The sequence below is a fragment of the Salminus brasiliensis genome, chromosome 21 (assembly GCF_030463535.1).
Source record: "Salminus brasiliensis chromosome 21, fSalBra1.hap2, whole genome shotgun sequence".
Taxonomy (NCBI): domain Eukaryota; kingdom Metazoa; phylum Chordata; class Actinopteri; order Characiformes; family Bryconidae; genus Salminus; species Salminus brasiliensis.
The window spans coordinates 6,912,550-6,934,823 of NC_132898.1; the positions used below are offsets into that span (position 1 = coordinate 6,912,550).

The window sequence follows — 22,274 nt, forward strand, 5'->3', positions numbered from 1 at the left end:
GCAGGGATTTCACAAGAGCAATTGTCTTTGACGTTAAGGACCTTGCAGGGAGTCACAGAGCAGTTGTTTCTGATATTCAATGGAATACAGAGAGTCATAGGGACATCAACAGTTCCTCCTGCTGTGGTTTAAACTAAACTGTCCACAGAATTGAACTCACCATACTTACTGTAGCATGTTAATGACACCCAAGTAGTGTGAATGAGAAAATGCATATCAAATGCATGAATGCACTTTTTTTTATTCTTTTTTACTGTTTTTTATGTAAGCAAGGGACATAAGGTCCTGATGCAGTTCAGTTGTGTTGTGCTGGTGTACATATTCTGGACAATGTTACCCAGGGTTCTAGAGGAATTGTGCCTTGTAGAGAAGCTGCAGTTATCGCAATGTCACTGCCAAGCACAGTGCACTAATTGCCAAGCTTTCTTAGGCCTTGTAAGTAATGCTACATTTTTAAAAACCACTATACGATCTGCTTAAAGATAACCCTGGGCAACATGGCCCTATTGTAGATTTAGAGTGAACACTAGAGTGAACCACTGATCTGTGGAATAATAGATATGGCTAAATAATGGTGTGAAAATTTCTCCAGATGATGTGACACTAGCATTACACTACCTGGTTACACTAGTGTTTCAGAAATGTTTTCAGAACTAACAAGATTAGTTAGCCAAAACTGTGCTACTTGCTGAAAGGTCAATGGATCTTGGTGAGGAAACAGTGACGAACAGTCCTTAGAACTTAGATGGGGTGGCCCATTTCAGGTTATGCTAATCACTGATTCAGCAGTGAAATGTAAATGAAACAGTTATTCATGTTTCTTACTGTAAGGTTGTATCTGCTCATCAGAACGAAATAATAGGGTCAGTAAAGAGAAGAGGTGGGTAATGCACAGAGCCTCAGGGAAGAACTATGGTTTTTATGCCATAGGGGCCAACCCTTTGGTGAAGACTTTCAACACACTATGCATTACCATAGCAGCCTCCTCTGAGGGACAGATAGTGGGGATGAGCAGGTAAACTAATGGTGAAAAATTCCCAACACCAATGAACAGTTTACTGCGCAATGTTACTTCTGTGTTACAGATTAGTTGGAGCCAGACAGTGCTCCTGTTCATTGAGAATGGCAAGAATAGTTTTTGACACATTGCACCCAAGCTTCAGACTCGAAGAACCAACTGACCACTGGACTACTTGGATGATCTACCATCGACTGATGTTTACAAACATAGCTTGGACACACACTGTGACTGCTCACAGATACAGAAGAAAACTCTCTATGGTATTTTTCAGGAAGTTGCAGCCATGGACAACTTCAATGTGACATTCTTTAGCATAATAATATAGAAATAGGCACTGCCCTGTTTTTGTATAGTTATTGCCTTTTATTTTGTTTGTTTTTGTTTTCGACTTCTTATTGTACATATGTATTGTACTTAGTAGTCTTAATATTGTTTTGTGATTCTCCATGAGGGAGAATCAAAGGGGGAATTGAGAGAAAATATGGTCTTTTCTAACATTACTTTCATGTGGTTTCAACTTGTTATCAAATGGTTATCTTAATCCTTTGTTCTCACCTTTTGTTACCCTTCGCCTGCCGGCCTAAAGTGGTCACTCTAATAACCCCCAAAAGGTGACAACAATCAAGTGAGCATACCGATGACCTTTGATGTGTGATAACCCTCAACCCCCCCCTCAACTTCACCCACCTCCTACCCCTCTTTAAAGTGATAACTATGACCCCCTATTGTTGATACTCCAAGTGACCTATCCTTCATCCCCCTCATACCCCTCCTTAAGCTCCTCTTCATCAACCTTTCTCCTCCCACAATTTCCAATGTATATAAGGCCCTCTCAAAAAACCCCTAATCAGACTGGGTTGACCGTGACCGATCGAGTTGTACATCTCTGTGTGTATCAATAAACTCATCAACACTGAAGATCCAGTCTCCTGACTCCTGAATCTGTCTCCTGGACACCGGATTTCTAACAAGCCCAACAGCCCTCATTCTCTGTGAGTGGGTTAGATGGTCCTCCCTATCTTCTCCAATCACTCAGTAATGTTTAACTGTCCAACTTAAAAAGATTAAGATCGAAAAACTGCCACTGTCTGGCTTCACTGTTCAAATGTTTGTGGACACCACTTCTAATGAATGCATTCAGCTACTTTAAGTTGCCCATTGCTGACAGTGCTGTGCAAATGCTATAGCAGTAGGCAACCAACAGATGCGTGTGTTGCCATGGCATTACTGGATTAGCTGTGTATGAAGGGATAGTGCTCCTGTTTATCCTGACAGTTTTTTAAACAAACTCTGATGTTTTTCACTGAGTTTTCACTAAAGGTTGAATTAATTGGGTAGGCATTGGGTAGGCATTTACTATTAAAGCAACGCTATGTAGCATTTTCACCCTCAAAATAAGCGCTTCAAAATCACTGTCATGCCCCTCTTACCTGTAATAAGGATGGTAGTGTCTTCATTACTGCTATTCCGCATTTGGCATACAGTAACTACACTATGTAACGTTGGTGAAACACGTGAAAACTGCATTATGCTGTGTAACATTTGTGTAAACTCCTGTGATTTTACTGTACCTGTTCACATGCTTATTTTACTTTCACTGATGGTCCAGTATCTCTCAGCTCGACCAGAAATGCATGAGGTAAAAATTTCCTTAAGGTGTGATTTAAAGCATGAATTACACTTTCTGACTGTAGGGGGAGCCCAGGAGCAAGAAATACCTATTCTCGCATAAAGCTGCTTTAAGTTCCGTCGTCCACAACAGTACAATCACTCATTTACCTCTGTAATGTAAGCAAATCTTAAGAACTGCCCAAGTCTTGCCTAGAGACTCTTATTGGTATACTGGCATGGTATTACACCCTAGTCTGTCATCTTTTTTGCAAAGTATTTGGCTCCTGAGTGGCGTAGTCATCCAAATGCTGGGAGATGTGACTTTTTTCACATAAAGCTGCTTTAAGTTCCACTGACTACAACAGTACAATCACTTGTTTACCTCCCTAACAGCTTAAGAACTACCCAAGTCTTGCCTAGAGACTCTTATTGGTATACTGGTGTGGTTTAAACCCCAGTCTGCCATGGGGAAGGTGGTGGTGTTAACTATTACACTACACAAAACCAACTGCTAGTCAATCACTGCTATCAAATTATAGTGGCTCATCTAAGGAAATATCTTTGAAAAGATGAGATAAAACTGCGTAATTACCCGACTGTGGGCTAGTGGATATCTGGCTGTCTCTCTTTCTGGCTGTGAAAGTTGGGTCCAGCTCCTCTGCTATGTTATGGACGGGCTGTGTTCGTCTGTGAAGAAAAAAAAAAGCTAATTAGACCAAAAAAGCAGTGTAGGTGCTATAGACTCTGTGTATGTGAGGGAGTGTGTGACTAACAGAGTAGAGCAGGTAGGGCTTAGTGGATGATGCTCGAGTGTGTTTTCCTCTTCCACAGGTGAGTGAAGACCCTCAGAGTTCAGCCTCTCTCTCGGCATTTGCAGAGGCTCCACCTGCACACAGTATAGCACTCATACTAACTACGGTCTTCCTATTCTGATCCACAATTAGCCACATACCTGTTAACCACCCCCTTCTAATAAATACATTCTGCTACTTTACGTTATTACACACAGCTTGTCTAGTCCCTGTGGAGAAGTACAGTCAATAGAATAGGACTCTATAAAGCAGATAAACATGAACCTAATAATGCCAGGCGTGTGCTAGAGGGGTATAAAGCCCCCCAGCATTGTTGCAGCTGTGTAGCAGTGAAAGTGTGTTCTCTAGAATAATGGTGGGTGCTTCATCCAATACCTTTGGGATGAGTTGGGGAGTTGGGGATGATGAGGTGATAATGGTTGGTGATAATAAAACATCCTGACCTTATTAATGCTCTTGTCGCTAAATGCAATCAAACCCTCACAGCAATGCTCCTTCAAAATCTAGCAAAAGCCTTCTTCCCTGAATAGTAGAGACAGTTAGTCCAATAAAAGCAGGTTGAAAAAGCAGGAATAACAATGAATGAGTAGCTGTCTCAATACTTTTGTCCATATAGTGTAATTCATTTAATGTCCTGTGCTCTTCTGATACTCTGCCCGCCTGCCTGTCTGCCTGAAGGCCCCCCCAGGGAAAATGGGACATTCTTTCAACAGTAACGGTTACAGTAACTCAATTCAAGGGGATTTCAAGTGTGAAGCCCCAGACACTTCTAAGTCGCGATAGATATGTGGGGTGATTTCCCACTAAATTTGTTAACCAAATGCTTTAAATCTGAGCCTATTTTTAAAGCAGAAGAAAGAATTAGATTTAGAGACAATCTGAGATGTTTTATGCTTTATGTGATGCGTTTCAACGTTTATAGATCCCAGCTTCTCCAACGTTTCTAGAGGAATTAAATGTATTCATTAAATTACTAAAACTAAATAGCAATTTCACTTCCTCCACTTTCCTTCCTTTAGACTAGATGTTGAAGCATTGCTGTGAGGACTTGGTTGTATTCAGACTACAGGAGCAACCTTGGGTGCCTCGGACCATGGTCTGAACAGAATCTCAAACTAGTTGAATTTAGAAGAGATACTTCTAGATTAGACATGCAGACCTCATTCACACCTGGCATTAACATGAGTTTTTGGTGATCAAATCACGTTTGAATTTTACAGCATAAAAAAATCAGTGATCGGATCATGATTATGATTGGATCACTCAAACCGCATTAGGAGGTGGTCAGAGATGGATCTTGTCCACATTTAACACAAGTGTAATTGGAATACGTTGCCTAAGCTGCAGCACAGCTGCCCAGACATTTGGACCAAAAACCTGGGGGGATTTTCCATGTCTAGCTCTGTGATCAGATACAGTTATTTACATTTTCTGACAGAACCGTTACGAGAATGTGAAAAACATCTACTGTTTGTGGAACCTCCGGGCACCTAGGTTCCTCAAAACTGTTCAGTCTCCCGGAGCGGGACAATTCTGACGAGTATCCGTTCTTTATAGGAAGTTAAACAGGAATTAAGTTTGTGCTGATGTGCTTTTTACACAGGGAAGTAGAATCGGACCTCATCTGGTAACACTGGTATAAGCAGAATCCAGTCAAAGTAGATCCAGATACAGAGCACGTGTTAATGTCAGGTGTAAACAGGCTCGAAGCATATGTAACATCTCTTTACAACAGAATTATGGGTTATATTGAGGGTCACACTGTGGAGAGAGTCCTACTTTTCTGCTAGTAGTGTTGTCTGTGCCTCTCCGATTGACCTCAATCGGCCTCTCCTGGACTTCTAGGTCCTGTGACCTCCTGCTGTTCTTTCTCTCCTGTCGCTGCATGTAGCGGGCAATCTCCTGGAGCACAGAAAGGTTTGACAGTTCAGTCAGATATGATGTAAGTCATATACACTAGAAGGACACAGCAGTTCACCTCCTTATCCCCCCATCCATCCATTAAGGACTCTTACCTCATCTTGGGCCACTTGAGCAGCGCGGAAATCCACCTCTGATCCACAGCTCTGGAAGTACAGCCAGTAGGGTAGGATGAGCTGACTGTTAACTGATTGTTCTGCCATATTTTTCTTCCACAAACAAACTGAAAACACGACCAGAACTTCCCATCATAATGAATAACTCGCCCTCTACCCACACTAACACTACAGTGAAAGGAATGGACAGTTCAGAATCTGCTCTTTCGGCACAGTTTCTCTGCTTATTTCAATGAGCTTTAAAAGAGAACGAACTGCTACTTCTAAATGTTAAGGTGACACATGGAGAGAGTGTGCATGTGGGGGTGAGTGAGTGAGTGAGTGAGTGAGTGAGTGAATGAGTAAGTGAGCGAGTGACCTACAAAAGCCCACCTTCCTGTGAGGCTGCCCATCTTCCTCCTCCTGTAGAATACGGGCCAGCTCAGCATCCCGCACCAACTGCTCCCAAAGCTCTATCCCAGAAAGAGAGAGAGAGAGAGAGAGAGAGAGAGAGAGAGAGAGAGTGAGGGAGAGAGAGAGAGAGAGAGAGAGAGAGAGAGAAAGAGGGAGTGAAAAAAAGAGCCTGAGAAACACACTAACAATCTCATCATCTTTACTCGTCCCCACCCTCCCCCATTACACTACTGTACATGATAAAGTACATTAACACTGTTTGCTATTATTATTATTATTATTATTATTATTTGACAGCGTTCAATAATAAATGTCATATTTTATTAGGATTATACCTTCACTGAGTGGAGAGTGTATACTGTCTCCATGGTAACCAGCCTGGGCTCTCTGCTGCTTCATCTCCACCTCTTCTTCCTCCTGCAGCCGCTTGGCCATCTTCTGCCACATTAAACACAGGTCAGCTTCGAGCAGCTTTCAGACAGAATGACAGAAAGCCCCTGGAGAATGGTAAGATCCTCTGATTCTGGACAGTCAGTGTCCAGCGCTGGACCCAACTTAACTCACACACTCATTTAAAAAGATCAGTGTTCAGTGTGATGTTGAAGGCCTAGCTGACCTGAACATTGAAGATCTAGCTGACCTAAACACTGAAGACCTAGCTGACCTGAACATTGAAGACCTAGCTGACCTGAACATTGAAGATCTAGCTGACCTGAACATGAAGGCCTAGCTGACCTGAACATTGAAGATCTAGCTGACCTAAACACTGAAGACCTAGCTGACCTGAACATTGAAGATCTAGCTGACCTGGACATGAAGGCCTAGTTGACCTGAACACTGAAGACCTAGCTGACCTGAACATTGAAGATCTAGCTGACCTGAACATTGAAGATCTAGCTGACCTGAACACTGAAGACCTAGCTGACCTGAACATTAAAGATCTAGCTGACCTGAACACTGAAGACCTAGCTGACCTGAACATTAAAGATCTAGCTGACCTGAACACTGAAGACCTAGCTGACCTGAACATTAAAGATCTAGCTGACCTGAACATTAAAGATCTAGCTGACCTGAACACTGAAGACCTAGCTGACCTGAACATTAAAGATCTAGCTGACCTGAACATTGAAGATCTAGCTGACCTGAACATTGAAGATCTAGCTGACCTGAACATTGAAGGCCTAGCTGACCTGAACATTGAAGGCCTAGCTGACCTGAAAATTGAAGATCTAGCTGACCTGAACAGTACCTTTAGGGTCTAGTTCAAATAGTCACACTTCATTTATTCACTGGAGATTGGATACACTTCATTTGAACACTGTCAGCACACACACACACACACTCCACTGTGTGTGGCTTCACTGTACAATATAGCACTTTGTGACCTCAATGCACTGCAGTGTATGAGCTGCTCAGTACGACACAGGCCTGAAAGAGTGGGCGGAGTGAATTTCCACACACCTCACTTAAAAGTGTAAAAACACACACATGCACACACACGTACACACACACACACACACAGTAATAATACCACACCAAGCAAAGGAAAGTACAGCTCACTAGGCTCCTACACATGCCTGCCCGCCCACACACTCACATTTACACACACACTCACTCACTTACTATACACAGACAGGCCTACGACCTCAGAGCAGTGCAGAGCTCTATGATGTGCAGCGCGACCGCCTCATCCTTCTCTAGTTTCTGCTGCGTTTCTCTGGCGTCATGGGAGCATGATATTACTGCACTGAAAGGGGCTTGAGGACAGTGCTGTTACATTGTGTAGATTCAGCACCATGATACTGAGTCTTCCTCTCACCAACTTATAAAGTTACAAATGATAAAGTGAGGATATTTTAAGGACAGTATGATCATCATTTTTCTTATTTTGTCTTGTTTGGTTAGGCTGTTGATTAAAGTGTTAATGTAAAGGCACTTTATTAGTGAATATATAACATTTGTTTTTACAGTTGATCAAAAAAATAAAGTGTAAAGGTAAAAAATATTGGAAAATTAAAATAAAAATAAGGAATTTTGGAAAATTGTTGAAACTTAATTGATGGCTTTGAGAAACATTAGATATAAATATAAATAAATGCATTACTTTTGTGCTCCACTAGAGGGTAGCAAAACTAGTCTTTAAGAAAACACCATCTCTAAAATGTCCCATTTTAATGGAAACCTAATTTTACACACACACACACACACACACACACACACACACACACGGTTGGTTACACTATATAATAACATATTATATAATTATTATTGTAAGCGCTATCTAATTGTTTTCTAATGAGTGTTTCTAGTTTTATAATTGCTATATGCAATAATCAATATCATAATATAATACAATAATCAATTATTTATTGTAATGTCTTTTCAATAGCCTAAACATACAATTAATAGTTTATAAATATTTGTTAGTTATCTGACACTAATACCTTTGATTACAGTTTTTATATATTTTATAATATTTTTGTAAGCACCAAGGAAAGGCTGCAGATTTTAAGTTGTGTAATTTATGGTACTTTCTATTTTCAAAATAATTCATTTTTAGTATGTCCATAAAATATATAAATATTTGAAAGAAAAGCATTTTTAATGCTTATTAAATTATTATTAAGTCAAGTCAGTCAAGTCAAATGTATTTGTATAGCGCTTTTACAACTGTTGTTGTCACAAACAGCTTTACACAATCAGTCATTAGTAAAAGACAGAAAAATAAATAAATAACATAAAAAGAAATGACAAATCTAAGACCCCCAGTGAGCAGCCAACAGCGACAGTGGCAAGGAAAAACTCCCTCAGAGCTGGAGGAACACAAACCTTGGGAGGAACCAAGACTCAAGACCCATCCTCCTCTGGTCAGAACTATTTATAAATTCCTGATAAAGTTACCAAACCATCTATACTGTTGAACTGCTCTGATCATAATCATAATATAATAATCATGGTGTAGTAGAACTTAATGTAGTCATGGCAGTGATGGTCAGAGTAACGAGATTAATGATGGTTAATAGTGGTAATATTAATAATGGCAGATAGTTAAGAGTCCAATTATAATTATTAATAAAGCATGAGGCTCTATTATGTTCTATTTCTATTTATTGAGGCCTGTTATTAGTAGTGTACAGTCTAGCCCACTGTTTTTGTGATGTCATAAAAATATGCAAATTAACATATAAAGAGACACCTACACTCACCATTTGTGTCGGACACAGATGGAACTTGGGCTTTGCCTTTAACCCATCCGTGCAGTGAACACATACACATAGACACCCACGCGCCCAAGGAACAGCAAGAGTGCCCAACAGTGGCAGCTTGCCGAGCCCGGGTTTCGAACCCACAACCCTGTCATTAATAGAGCGGTGCTCTAACCACTGAGCCACCACTGTTTTAATTGCACTGAATTATGACTGTTTCTGGTGCATAAACAAACATAAGTGTCATACAGTGGAAAGAATAAACTAGAAGACGGCCCTTTAATCACAGTGTGCTGTGTCCCGTAGCTGCATTATCACTGAAGCAGCTCTGCTGGCGCCAAGCTAAATTACATACATACGGTGGTCTGGCACAAACAGGGACGCATCCCTGCCCCGGCAGAGCTCTGCCTCTCTCTAGCAGCTCCAAGTGGTAGCACAACATAGCTGCTGCAAGTAATATGCTACGTGTCCTAAAGTTTGTAGACATCTCTAAAGTGTCTTAATCTTCATCAGCAGCACAATGAGACTCACTCTTCCACTGCAGTCGTCCTAACTGGACCACACTCAGGTCTGTCAGCTATGGCCCGTGAGGGAGGGGCTCTATAACACACACACACACACACACACACACACACACACAGAACACACACACACACAGAACACACACACACACAGAACACACACACACAGAACACACACACACAGAACACACACACAGAACACAGTGTGATATTGGCCTTCACAATACTGATATATACTGATAGGAGGCTGCAATATGCAAATGAGATGTCTAACCAATCACTGAATGTTATACTGTGTGTGACGAGCGCCTTGAACAATCAGAGGTGCTCTTTTGGGTTGATTTGATTAATGGCCAGAAAAAGTCATAATTCTAGTTGAAAGTACTGCCGGTCAGTCTTTCAACACACACACACATACACACACACACACACACATACACACAGTGTAACAACAGTGAGGTGTTTGTTTACTAGACCACAAACAATTAATGGCTCACATGAGCTCCCTCCTCTTCCAGACAGAAAGCAACTTCTGCTCTACACTGTCCACCTGCTTCAGCACACACACACACACACACACACACACACACACTCACTCAAGGCATTCCTTTGCTAACAGGCACGGAGCCTGTGTGACCTACAAAGCGACATGTTGAAATAGTTCACATAGCGCTGCAGATTCTACCACCAAGCCAGCAGCAGATAAAGCCCTCGGCCCGGTGAAAAGGACCACCCTTTAAGGCCCAGAACCTGAAGCCTGAAGGCTGCAGACATTCTGAAGAAATCTAAGGAGATTCCTTAGACTTTTAAAAACAGTATCATTTGGGTGTTTTGGGAATGGCATTATATGAAATGAGTCAGGACTGTTCACAGCGACGGTGACCGGACAGGATCGAGGACAGTTAGTGCATATAAAGGTCATGAACACACTGCCTGGCGTGTGAGACATGGTTTGGGGGTACGTACAGGCTGTTGTTTGGTAAAATAGCAAATAGAACATGCATTTCTCCAGATCTGTCACTGTCTTCAACACTACATATAAGACATGTGTAGGTTCACTGGTGGTTGTGGATCGACATCATGTCTAAATACAAACTGTGTCGTAGGGGAAATTCTGCCGCCCTGCTCTGTCTAACCCTCACCTAAAAAGAGAGCATGCCCCACACAAGCGGGTGCTCACTCAGTCGGGGGTTGTAGCATGAGGGAACTTTGGATTGGCTGGTTAGGATGGTAGTTTTTGAAAGTGGTGGAAATTGTATATGTAATATTAATCTGGTAAACATGTACTTTACTCAAGTATTACCCAAATGGAAGACTTGTACCTACCTATTACTCCTTTTAAAGCAGACCTGCAGACCAGCGCAACAAAATGATTTTTCTAATTATAATGATAAATGACACAATAAATCATAATATATTTGCAATAATATAAATCATTACATCAAGAAATCAGTACATTTATCTGTAATGCATTCTGGGTGATCTTGTCAATTTGAAAAAATCATTCCATTTTAATTATGTATTTTGTTTTACATCCAATAATTACTTACACAATGTAGACAAACTATAAAGTGTGATTTAATTTGAATGTTTTTGAATTATTATTTAAATATAAACGAGACTGGAGGAATAAAATTAATAATAAATATAATTACAAAATACAATAAACTGTAATTAATGTCGCCTGAGAGTCGTCTGATGTGACATTCTGCATCGATTTGTTCAAATATTAAAATGCATTCATCATTTTAAGCTATTAAAACTGTAAAATACTAAAACTGTAAAATAATGATTTCTTAGATTTCTTACAACCTTTGTAAGCTTCTAAAATGCAAGGCAACTCAAATTTAATATATTACACATTTTCTCAGTCATTTTAGAATCACTTTGGACTACATTAATATTTGTCAGATAAATTGTTTTTCTATTATTGAAAACAGACTCAAAACTCTTCAACAGTGATTTCTAAGAACAGCTGAGCCTGTATTTCCGCCGTTGCATCATTAAGAGGCTTGCAAAGCGTGTCTTGTCCTGTTGAGGCCAGTATAGCAATTAACGCAGGGGGACAAAAAGCTCCAACTAGCGTAGCTAACAGTTTATCAATGTGCTTCTGCCCTGACGGTATATATCTGTCTGCAGCTGAAAACACTCCAGTGCACGTTCATTGTCAAGGTAGCGCTCATGGCCATCTGGCCGAGCTCAATAAGTCAACACCAGGTGCCTTAAACACTGTCAACAACCACTGCTCACTGAGGACAAAAAGAGCTTTGAGTTAGCAGGGGGAAAAAACGTGGTGGAGAACACTGGAGAGCCTTTTCTGCTCCAGAGCCACAAACCATTTTTAGACACAGAGCCTAAAACAAGTGCTGCAGTTCCCAAACCCACGCTCACACCGAGACGCTGCCATTCCTGCTGCCGCAAATGCGGTCCATAAGCCAAGGCATGTTTGTTGTCTGAATTTTGTTTCTTGGCCTAGCACTGAAGTTGTCATACTAATGTAGATAATAAGCTATATCCTGTATTATAGTCAGCAATTAGCATCGTACACATTGACTGTTCATCTGAATGGTCGACTTATTTGAACAAGGAGCATCATTCAGACCCATCACTGAAAAGATCCATCACTGGTTTCTTTTTTTTAAGAGATTCTTCCTAATTATCTCCCCAGTTTAGCCTTTTCCAATTCCCACTCACTAGTGTGGACCCCCTGACCACACAGTGCTACCAGTGCTAGAAGAATGGAGGCTATCAGAGGTCACCACTGTATCTTTTCAAACTGCTGCTAAAGCAAGCGCTCTTTGCCTGGAGAACACTAACTGTAAGTTCTGTTACATTAGCTCTCAGATGCCTGGACTAGTTAGTTTCGTGCTGAATAATTGGGGAGAGGGAGGGCCATTCTAACCCTAACCCTAACACCCAGAGATCTCCTGATCGCCCGATGACATGGCCAACCTTTTACCGTCACTATGTTCCAACCAATCTAATTATGTCACTTTGGTGCAACACTATATGTCCAAATTGCCCAAAATATAGGGCTCTCTGGAGCAGATCAACATTAACCTACTGGCACCATTCCTAAAGCCAGGTATGGGCTAGAGGGGTATAAAGCCCCCCAGAGTGGAGCTGTGGAGCAGTGGAACTGTGTTCTCTGAAATGATGATGGTGCTCCATCCAATACTTTTGTAAAGAGTTGGGCAGTTGGGAATGATGAGGTATGGTGGTGATCACCATCTAACATCCTGACCTCACTAACGCTCTTGTCACTGAATACAATTAAATTCTCACAGCAATGCTTTAAAATCCAGTAGAAAGTCTTCTTCCCTGGACAGCAGAGACAGGTACTCCAACACAAGCAAAAGTTTTTCCCTGCAAAAGCTCCTTTTTTATACTGAACAATGAATGAGCAGGTGTCCCAATACTTTTGTCCATGTAGTGTATGTGTGGAGTAACTTAATATGTTCTTTCATTACAAGGATCAAAAGCATTGGCTGATGAAGACAATCTCTCTGTCCGACGTCTGTTACCCAGGTTAGCACTGTTGGAATTGCTCCAGGTTAGCACTGTTGGAATTGCTCCAGGTTAGCACTGTTGGAATTGCCCAGGTTAGCATTGTTGGAACTGCCCAGGTTAGCACTGTTGGAATTGCCCAGGTTAGCATTGCTAGAATTGCTCCAGGTTAGCACTGTTGGAATTGCCCAGGTTAGCACTGTTGGAACTGCCCAGGTTAGCATTGTTGGAATTGCCCAGGTTAGCACTGTTGGAATTGCCCAGGTTAGCATTGTTGGAATTGCCCAGGTTAGCATAACACTAGCGATAACACATTTGCTGTATTTTGCGCACCAGGGAAAAACGTCCACAGAGAGAGGTTGGACAGTACTGTGTACAGTGCTGCTAACTGCTGTTAATGTGCAGTGCGGCCATCCTGGATTTTGAACTCGGGGTTGGTGAGGCTCTCCTGACTTTCCGAGTAGGAAATCCGACTTGTGGGAGCATTCCAGTTGACATTTCCTACTTGGAACTCTGAATATCCGACATACCAGTTCAAATGGAACGCAGCATTACTATGTATCCACCAAACAATAGCTTTTAATCCTCAATCTAGGCTTTATAGACTCCCTTTAATGTTCACAAGCTCCAGACACGGCTTCACACGAACGTAGTGTTCCTCACTGAACACTGAACCTGCACTGCTGTCTCTTCTCCAGCCCTTTAAAATCTACCAGCAGACAGAACAACACATTACGTGGTCTCGCTATTTGCATCCGACCAAAACCTCCGCCTCCATGGCGACCAACTGCTACCGTGGAAACATCTCAGGCGTTGCTGTGGCAACTGTTTCGCAGGCAGCCGTGCCAATCTGAGCTCCACCATGACAAAGCTGGTGTTTTGGATTTTGTGTCCTACAAGACGTAAAGAAAGAGCTGAGAGAGGCAGGCGGGAAATAAAGAAACTCTTCAGGCCGCGCTGAAGTGGACCGCTGGCCGAGAGAGACACTTCTCATGCCACAGGGGCCTCATTCTCTCTCTCTCTCGCTCTCTCTCTCTCTCTCTCTCTCTCTCTCTCCCTCTTCCTTCTTTGTTCCTCCGTCTCTCGGCCGCCGGCTTTTCTGTGGGGAACAAGCACCCACTCTGTCCCGGTGCTCGGTCAGTCCTCTGTAATCAGCTTAAAAGTGAGAGCAGACTGTTGGGCAGCCATCCTTCCATACAGCAGCCAACAACATGCAGTCTCGTGCAAGAACACACACTCCAAGCCAAGACAAAACACACACTCATTCACACTGGCGAGACTTAAAGCGATAGTCTGGCTGGCTATGAAAGACTGAGCAAAAGTACAGACAAAACACAGGACTAATAGCATCACTTAAACACAGAAAGCTCCTAAGTCTCTTAAGTTTGCCGAAAGTCACTTTAACACACCTCGTCCTCTTCCTCCCTCCTCTGAGCTTCGTCGTCGCGTCTTCTGAGCTCCTCCTGAATCATCTTTGCGTACTCGCAGTCCTGTTCCTCCCTGTAAATGAGCCACAGAGATGGAAGTTCCTGCCCAGGTCATTCACAGTTCAGTGAAGAACTTCAGAATGCAAACGCCCTCAGATGCTTATCAACATTTAGACTGTGGCCTATTTTTAACCGTGCCCTAGACCAGCCAGAAGAACATCAAGCATTTGTGAGGAACGTCTCAAGTTAACTAAAGAAAAAGAGAGATCCACCGTGTAGAAAAGCATCGCTGTCAGTTGTTCTTTGCGTTGTACCAGAATTTAAAGGTCAAGGTGCATGTATTTGTCACTGTACTATGTACAGCGAAATGTGTCCTCCGCATTTAACCCATCTGTGGTAGTGAACACACACACTAGTGAACTAGGGGCAGTGAGTACACACACAGAGCCCAGAGTGGTGGGCAGCCAACTCCGAGCCTGGGAATCGAACCCACAACCTTGTTATCAATAGCCCGGCACTCTAACCGCTGAGCCACCACTGCCCTATGATGAAGTGACCAATAGAAATCTCCTAAATTACTTTTAAATTTTTTTACATTGACTTCCATTTAAAGCTGCCACTCCAAACCAGTGAGACTGACACAGTGTCTGTGAGCACACATGTCAGGAAAGGTGGGCAGCCATTGCTGCAGCGCCCTGGTGGCAGAGAAGTGTAGTGTAGTGGTAGCAGAGTGTCTTACATTTGCCGTAGCTGGTGGCTGAAATGGGCCCTCTGCTCCTCCTCCTCCTGCAGCCTCCGGGCCAGACGAACATCGCTCTGCACCGCCTGGTTCTTCTGCACGTTAGAGCTGTAGAACTGCTCGACTGGGACAGGAGACAAAGGAGAACATCTATCTGAAGCTGAGCTCCACTCAGATTTCTGTGACATGTGTAGAAACGCAAGATTTCCTGGGCCGCCGATTTGCTGCTTAAACTTGTTGGGGTTTGCCGTCACTTATCTGTTGATCGTTTGTTGAGGAAGGAAAGGATGGAGGTCTATGCATGGTTGGACAAACAGAACAATAGATGGAGGGATGGAGGGCGGGAAGGCCAGGCTATAGAGGGACAGAGGGATGAACAGAGAGATGAATGGAGGATAATGGAGTTGTACTCACTCTCCTGCTCCTGAAGGCTCTGAGCGAGCGCTCCATCCTCCAGCACTGAGAAACACTGACACACTGCGAGAGAAATACACACACACACACCAGACAGAACCCAGAACACTCTGAGACAGATATAAGGACAAATACAGCTGTGATATGTTTAACAATGGCTAAAGGCACAACACTGAATACAGAAACATGTTAATGCAGCAGCTGGATTGTGTCAGAAGATTAATATACACACTCACACACACACACTCTCTCACATACTGTTCACACATATGTTCTCAGACTCTCTAAATCAGACACACGTGCTAACAGAGTACTGTGTTGTGACTGGATGCTCCACTGACCCGTAACAGGGAGAATAGCATGGCTGCCGTTGCTACTCTGGGTTTGGCCTGCTGCTAACTGCCCTATATAACTCTGGTGAAGTGGGCAAAACAATGCTTGGTCATATTAATGCAAAATCCTGCCATATTCCCCTTACCACTTCAGTCCACATGCTTCTCTCACTTTTAGTGACGTTCTGTATCTATCAGCTTCAGTTACTCCAACAGATGCTCTTGATTTTGGACGACACAATGAATAAGCAGGTGTCCCAATACTTTTGTCCAAACGGTGTATGACAAAAAGTAGCTAGATTTTAACTGGTAGGCAAATGTAACATTAGGAGTCTTGCCCAAGAACATGACGCTTGATGTGCTTGTCTGGATGGGAAATCAAACTTCAGTCTACCACAGACTACATGACAGCATATAAGCCCCTGTCTACGACACTATAAAGCATTTGTCTCCCACAGCGTCCTTTGATAATGTTGAATGCTAATATTAATGACTTTTTAATCATTTTAATAACTGTCAGTTTCTTATTCTTTTTGCTGTATAGAAAAGTGTATGTAATCGATACACTGTACTGTAGCAAACCATAAAGTCAAATAAGTGTGGGGGAAATCTTAGTTTTACACAATGGCACACACATGCACAGACACTCACACACAAACCGTGAGGTAGCTGAGTTTTTGGAGTGCTGCAAACTGTACTAATGCGCCACTTGAGACCCACAACAGAAAAAAAAATTGTTCCCCAGCCAACTAGGTCAGCAGGACAGCACAATGGGGCAGTGGAGGGTGGCAAATTGCCCACAGCATGTGTGTGTGTGCGTTTGTGTGCGCTTCCGTGCTTTTTCTTGACCTTGGCAAGGGGCAGTAGGTAAAAGCCGTGAGAAAAAGGCTGCATTTAGAGCAGGTTTGAGTGTGTGTTCTGTTTGGCTGTGCATGTGCATGTGCATGTGTCGACATGATGAAACTAAGGCCCAGAGAGCAGCTCCTTCTGATCACACACATTTCTGAAACACACATGTGCACCACATGTTCAAACTACAGCAGATCACAAAGTAAAGGCCTTAGTGCTGCCATTGCATTTTCATAAAGTACTATGTCTATATATATGTGTGTGTGTGTGTGTGTGTGTGTGTGTGTGTGTGTGTGTGTGTGGATCTCTGTGTAGGTGAGATCAAATGAGATAGTTTAGAGAACAAAGCTTGGTTTCAGATTTCTCCTGGACACCCCCAGTCTGTTGCTACATGGTTCCAGGTGGAATCCTTGGTGCTGCTAATTAGTGGCTATGCTGTTGCTATGGTGTTGCTACGGTTTCCCAGGTGGTTGCTATGGTGTAGCTATGCTATGTTGCTATCCAGGTGTTGCTAAGCGGTTGCTATGATGGCTCAGGACTGTGATGATTAGACAGCAAGGCTTGTGGGGTTGTCGTGGTATGCACTGGTCAGTACCTACCACTGACAGCTCTACTAAATGCTTGGCTATGGTGCTGCTAAATTGTTACTAGGTGGCTACTATGGTGTTACTAGGCTATCCCAGGTAGTTACTATGGTGTAGCTGAATGCTTGCCAGACGGGTTCTTCAGCTAGTTGCTATGTTGTGTTGTTTAGTGGTTGCTATGGTGTTGCTTGGTGGTTGCTAGGCAGTTGCAAGTGGTTGGTGGAGTGTTACTAGTGTATCTATATCACTGTGATATGAGAAGGATGGGGAAACATTCAAACCCCATTCATTCCCATAGGAAAACATTTAGCACAAATTCGTTGCTACGTGGAAACCGTGTGCCTGATCAAAAAGCTATATCTCGTAAAATGCAGGACGAGTTACGAAAAGAAAATAAGCAGAAGAAAAAAGAAGAATATAAGTCGAATAACAATATATTTGAATCTTACTTTACAATGTGCAACCATAATAATGCTAGACTCTCTTGAGGAGAGCTCTGGGGATGTTTTAATGAACACAGTGGTGGAAACCACGACTTTCTACATGAATGTTGTCAGTATTTATTCTAATACTAGTGTTTTACTGAGCTAATAAACTCTTACTGACCAGATAAGCAGCTTTTCTCATTTTCAAAGGAGACTAAAACTTCTACACACTACTGTATGTGTGTGTGTTTTAGATGCAGTGGAATTCCTTACCTACCAGGGGTCCAATTAAATGTGGGAGCCAAACAATGATGAATGCTGAGGAATGCACACACTTAACAGATACACTGAACAAGTTCTGAATATACTGAATACACTCCCCCAACCACACACACACACACACAAACACACTGTTCTAGCGCTTAAAGAACCAGTATCATGCAAAACTGAACGTCTTCTTGTTTTTTAATGCATTCAGGGGAATTCAGTGGGATCTACACATCAGGCAGCAAGTGAACAGTCAGTCCTTGAAGGTGATGACGGTGTTAAAAGGCTTGTGGGGTTGTCATGGTATGCGTTGGTCAGTACCTACTAATGACTGTAGAGAACATGTACGGCACAATGTCTCTCAAAACTGAAGCCACCACAGCTCTACTGCCTCAGCTGGCTGGTTGCAGTATGATGTGTAGCTTCGCCCACCCTCATATATTTCAATGACCAAACAGCTCATTTTCCATCTCATTTTTTCTTTTAAACTGTCTTTCCATTTCCAGTGTCCACTTCTACCAGATAGCTTTCCTTTGCCAATACTGGCTCATTTTTTCCCATTGAAAATCAGTTTTCATTCTGCTGTATTGTAAGAAGGCGGGGCTACACTTAGGAATGAAGTGACTGACAGCCTTGACTGGAAGAGACGGGTTGTCTGCATGACGCCCATTCAGTTCATTACATGGAGTAGCTGAGTTGTAGTGGAGCTTACATGAGCTGCACTTTTGTAGTTGAAGTTTTCCACTTACTGGACAAACTGGGTACCAGTGAACGATGGAGGCGGTATGAGACTCGCTTGGTCAGGGAGAAGGGGGTGGGTCTACCAAATGAGTAGGCGAGTCTTGCTCCGCCTCTGGTCTCTACTGCACAGACTCTGGTTGCAAATTTCAGAAGATGGTGGCTTCGTTTCTATAGAACAGAATGGAACAGAATCACAGCCTCCATGTTTTCTACAGTCGTTGGTGTCTATCAAAAGTGCTTTAAATGAGGACAACTGATTAACCTACAACAGGGTGCCCAGAGCTCACTGAAGCAATTGATGGAGGTCCCACCTCACAACTTACAGGACTTAAAGTATCTGCTGCAAATGTTAGTCTTGGTGCCAGATACCACAGAACACCTCCAGAGGTTTCAACAGGTCAGGGCTGTTTTGGTGGCATGAGGGTGACCTACACAATCCAGGCATGTGATTTTGATATTATGGCTGATGTATGTGTAACTGATCTACGTATATGACCTCTGTTCTGATTGGCCTCCCTGTCTCGTGCCTTGTTTAGATGTAGATGAAGAGGAACACTCTGTTAACAGCTTCAACTCACCATTCAAAGCACTGTCCTTTAACAGTTCTATTTAACTACAATACTTGTAGAAGGTCAGAGAGTGTCCAGTCTGTAGAGTCAAAACACAGATTAGAAGCATAGGAGACCAAACAGGATCCTAAAGCAGCACAAGCAAAGTGAGACGGAAGAAAATACACTGCGCTCCACCCTGCTCTTTCCAAGCTTGTGCTACATGAGCTCAGACGGAAAAGTTTACACAGTGGCTCTGTGGACAGTAGCTCATTTCATAGATGGCTGGCACAATCATGACTACACCACCACGGCTTGAAAAATAGATTTGGGCAGGAGTGTAATCCTGCAGCTCTACTAGGAGCATGGTTGGAGACTACAAGCTGATCTATGTGTACAGAGATGTCCAGTACTAGAATATCACTCTCTGGAGCAGATGAACATACATATGAACCTATTGGCACCATGCATAATGCCAAGTGTGGGCTAAAGGGGAATAAAGTACCCCAGCACTGAGCTGTGTTCACTGGAATGGTGGTGCTCCATCCAATACCTTTGAGATGAGCTGAGGTCCTGATCTCACTAACGCTCTTGTCACTGAATGCAATCAAATCCTCACAGGAATGCTTCACAATATTGTAGGAAGCCTTCTTCCCTGGACAGTAGAGACAATTACACCAACAAATGCAGGATAAACCTGCAGGCGTCCCAATACTTTTTGTCCATATAGTGCATATATGTGGGGTAATTTCATCTGTTCTTTCAGGTGGGGTCACCGAATACAACCAAACAGCAAACTGTAAATTCCATTTCTGGCTGAACTTTAATTGCTTTATTTGCAATTGCACTTTATCCATCCAGAATTTTGCTTCTCGAGCGCTCAGGATGTTTCTACGGTAATTCTTCCAAAGCATCAGTCATGTTTGTTCAATATGACCCACATTTTCACAAAAACTGCAAAGCTGTTGTGTCTGCGGCTGGCTTGGTTGCAGAGGACAGGAAGATGCTCTGAGCTAAAGGGAGAGGCAGACGTGGGGGGCAGGGGGTGCAGGGGCGGGACAGTAGGCGAGACTGCTTTGGGGTATTAGAGAGAGAAAGGTTGCACGACTAAGCCATTTGACCCACTCAACTGAACTACAGCCTCCGGACATACACATGGTGGTGTCTGGAGCCAGGAATATGAGGCCTAATGGAGTGGGAGAGAGAGGGAGGAAGAAAACAGAGAGAGAGAGAGAGAGAGAGAGAGAGAGAGAGAGAGAGAGAGAGAGAGAGAGAGAGAGAGACTGAGGCCCATGTTATTGGACTAGCAAGTCTTTCTGTTCCCGTTTCTGTCTGTCTGTTCCCTGCTTCTCTAGTGCTGTCTATATTTGGCACTGTGAGCCGGTACAGTACAGGAGCCTTTATAAATATCTGGCCTGGCTCACTTGGGTTGGGGGAGATGGGTGGGGGTTTCTACACACACATACCAAAAATGGGCCAGTACATTCATAGTATCAAGTTCTACACACACACACACACACACACACACACACACACACACACACACACACACAGCACTATGCACTCTGGTTTCATCAACTCTAACCTGACCTTGAAACCTTATCTGCACTGCAGCACACATGGTCACACCGCTGACCTCTGCTACCAAAATGGAGAAGGAATCTGCTCCTAATTCCACTTGACAGGCAGGAACACTGGCAATCTCTTCAGCGAGTCATTAGGAAAAAAGTGCGGAACAGCGTTGTCATTCCTGAAGCCTTATCAGCACCACGCAGTCTCATGTCCATCTCCATTGCCAGCAATAACAGCCTTCAATGGCCTACATCACGCCAGACATGACGAACAATACCAAGGTCTTTCAATGACTTATCGGCGTATCTCACAATGGCATTCAGACGCACGGGTCTTATCTACTGGCTAATATTTCATTACACGGCCCAGATCACTAACTCTCTTCCGGAACCGAAGCGACCCAGCTGAAATAGAACCGACAGACTGGCCAAAAATGTCTGGCCAAATGTACACAATTTCCCCCTTATTACCAACTCAGTCCATCAGCCAAGACATGTTGGGTGTCTGACCGGGCTTTTTTAGTCCTGCCCTGGAGCTACGAGGCTAATGCAGCTGACGAAAGGAAAGTTTTACCTCACATTATCGGTTAGCATTGTAGGCCAGAATCTTCAGGCAGCTGCCACAAGTGGTGTTGATTAGTTAAGTACCATCAAAAAGAATATTATATATAAGAATGGACAAAAGTATGGACAAAATTCAGCTTGCACCACTAAATGTCCAAATGTTTGTGGACACCCCTTCTAACGAATGCATTCTGCTACTAAGTTGCATACACACACACACGGCTTGTCTACGCCCTGTAGAGGCGTACTGATAATAGAATAGGACTCTCTGGAGCAGATAAACATGAACCTATTGGCACCGTGCCTAACGCCAGGCGTGGGCTAGAGAGGTATAAAACCCATTATGCTCGATGCATAATCTTTTTTTTTTGGGAAGAGCTGGGGAGATGGGGATAAGGTGGGGTGTATGATTATCCAACCTCCCGACCTCACTAACGCTCTTTTGCTGAATGCAATCAAGTCCTCACAGCAATGCTCCTAAATCTAGTAGAAAGCCTTCTTCTCTGGACAGTAGAAACAGTTCCTCCCGCAAAAGCAGGAGAAACTCATGTCTTAATGCCCATGATTTCAGAAGTCACAGTGAATTAGCAAGTGTCCCTACACTTTTGTCCATGTTGTGTACTACTAGCTACATTAGCCTTGATTCTCCAGTGAAAAGCTAAAGATGCTAACTTCAGCACCCTCTATTAAAGGTGAAGGTACCTAC

The 22,274-nt window shown here is 43.1% G+C and overlaps 1 protein-coding gene across 3 annotated transcripts in view; it reads right to left on the reverse strand.

The window, feature by feature from the left end:
• ccdc50b (coiled-coil domain containing 50b) overlaps window positions 1-22,274 on the reverse strand; it is a 29,336-nt gene that overhangs the window by 3,596 nt on the left and 3,466 nt on the right. The window contains exons 3-11 of one of the 3 annotated variants that reach the window (XM_072665727.1): window positions 15,688-15,750; window positions 15,274-15,397; window positions 14,517-14,607; window positions 6,209-6,308; window positions 5,853-5,932; window positions 5,460-5,510; window positions 5,224-5,346; window positions 3,406-3,518; window positions 3,225-3,319 (exon numbers count right to left, since the gene is read on the reverse strand). In XM_072665727.1, coding sequence (XP_072521828.1) covers window positions 3,225-3,319; window positions 3,406-3,518; window positions 5,224-5,346; window positions 5,460-5,510; window positions 5,853-5,932; window positions 6,209-6,308; window positions 14,517-14,607; window positions 15,274-15,397; window positions 15,688-15,750 — 840 coding nt within the window. Of the gene's footprint in view, window positions 1-3,224; window positions 3,320-3,405; window positions 3,519-5,223; window positions 5,347-5,459; window positions 5,511-5,852; window positions 5,933-6,208; window positions 6,312-14,516; window positions 14,608-15,273; window positions 15,398-15,687; window positions 15,751-22,274 lie in introns of all 3 variants that reach the window. The other 2 variants (XM_072665726.1, XM_072665728.1) reach the window with 2 other exon arrangements.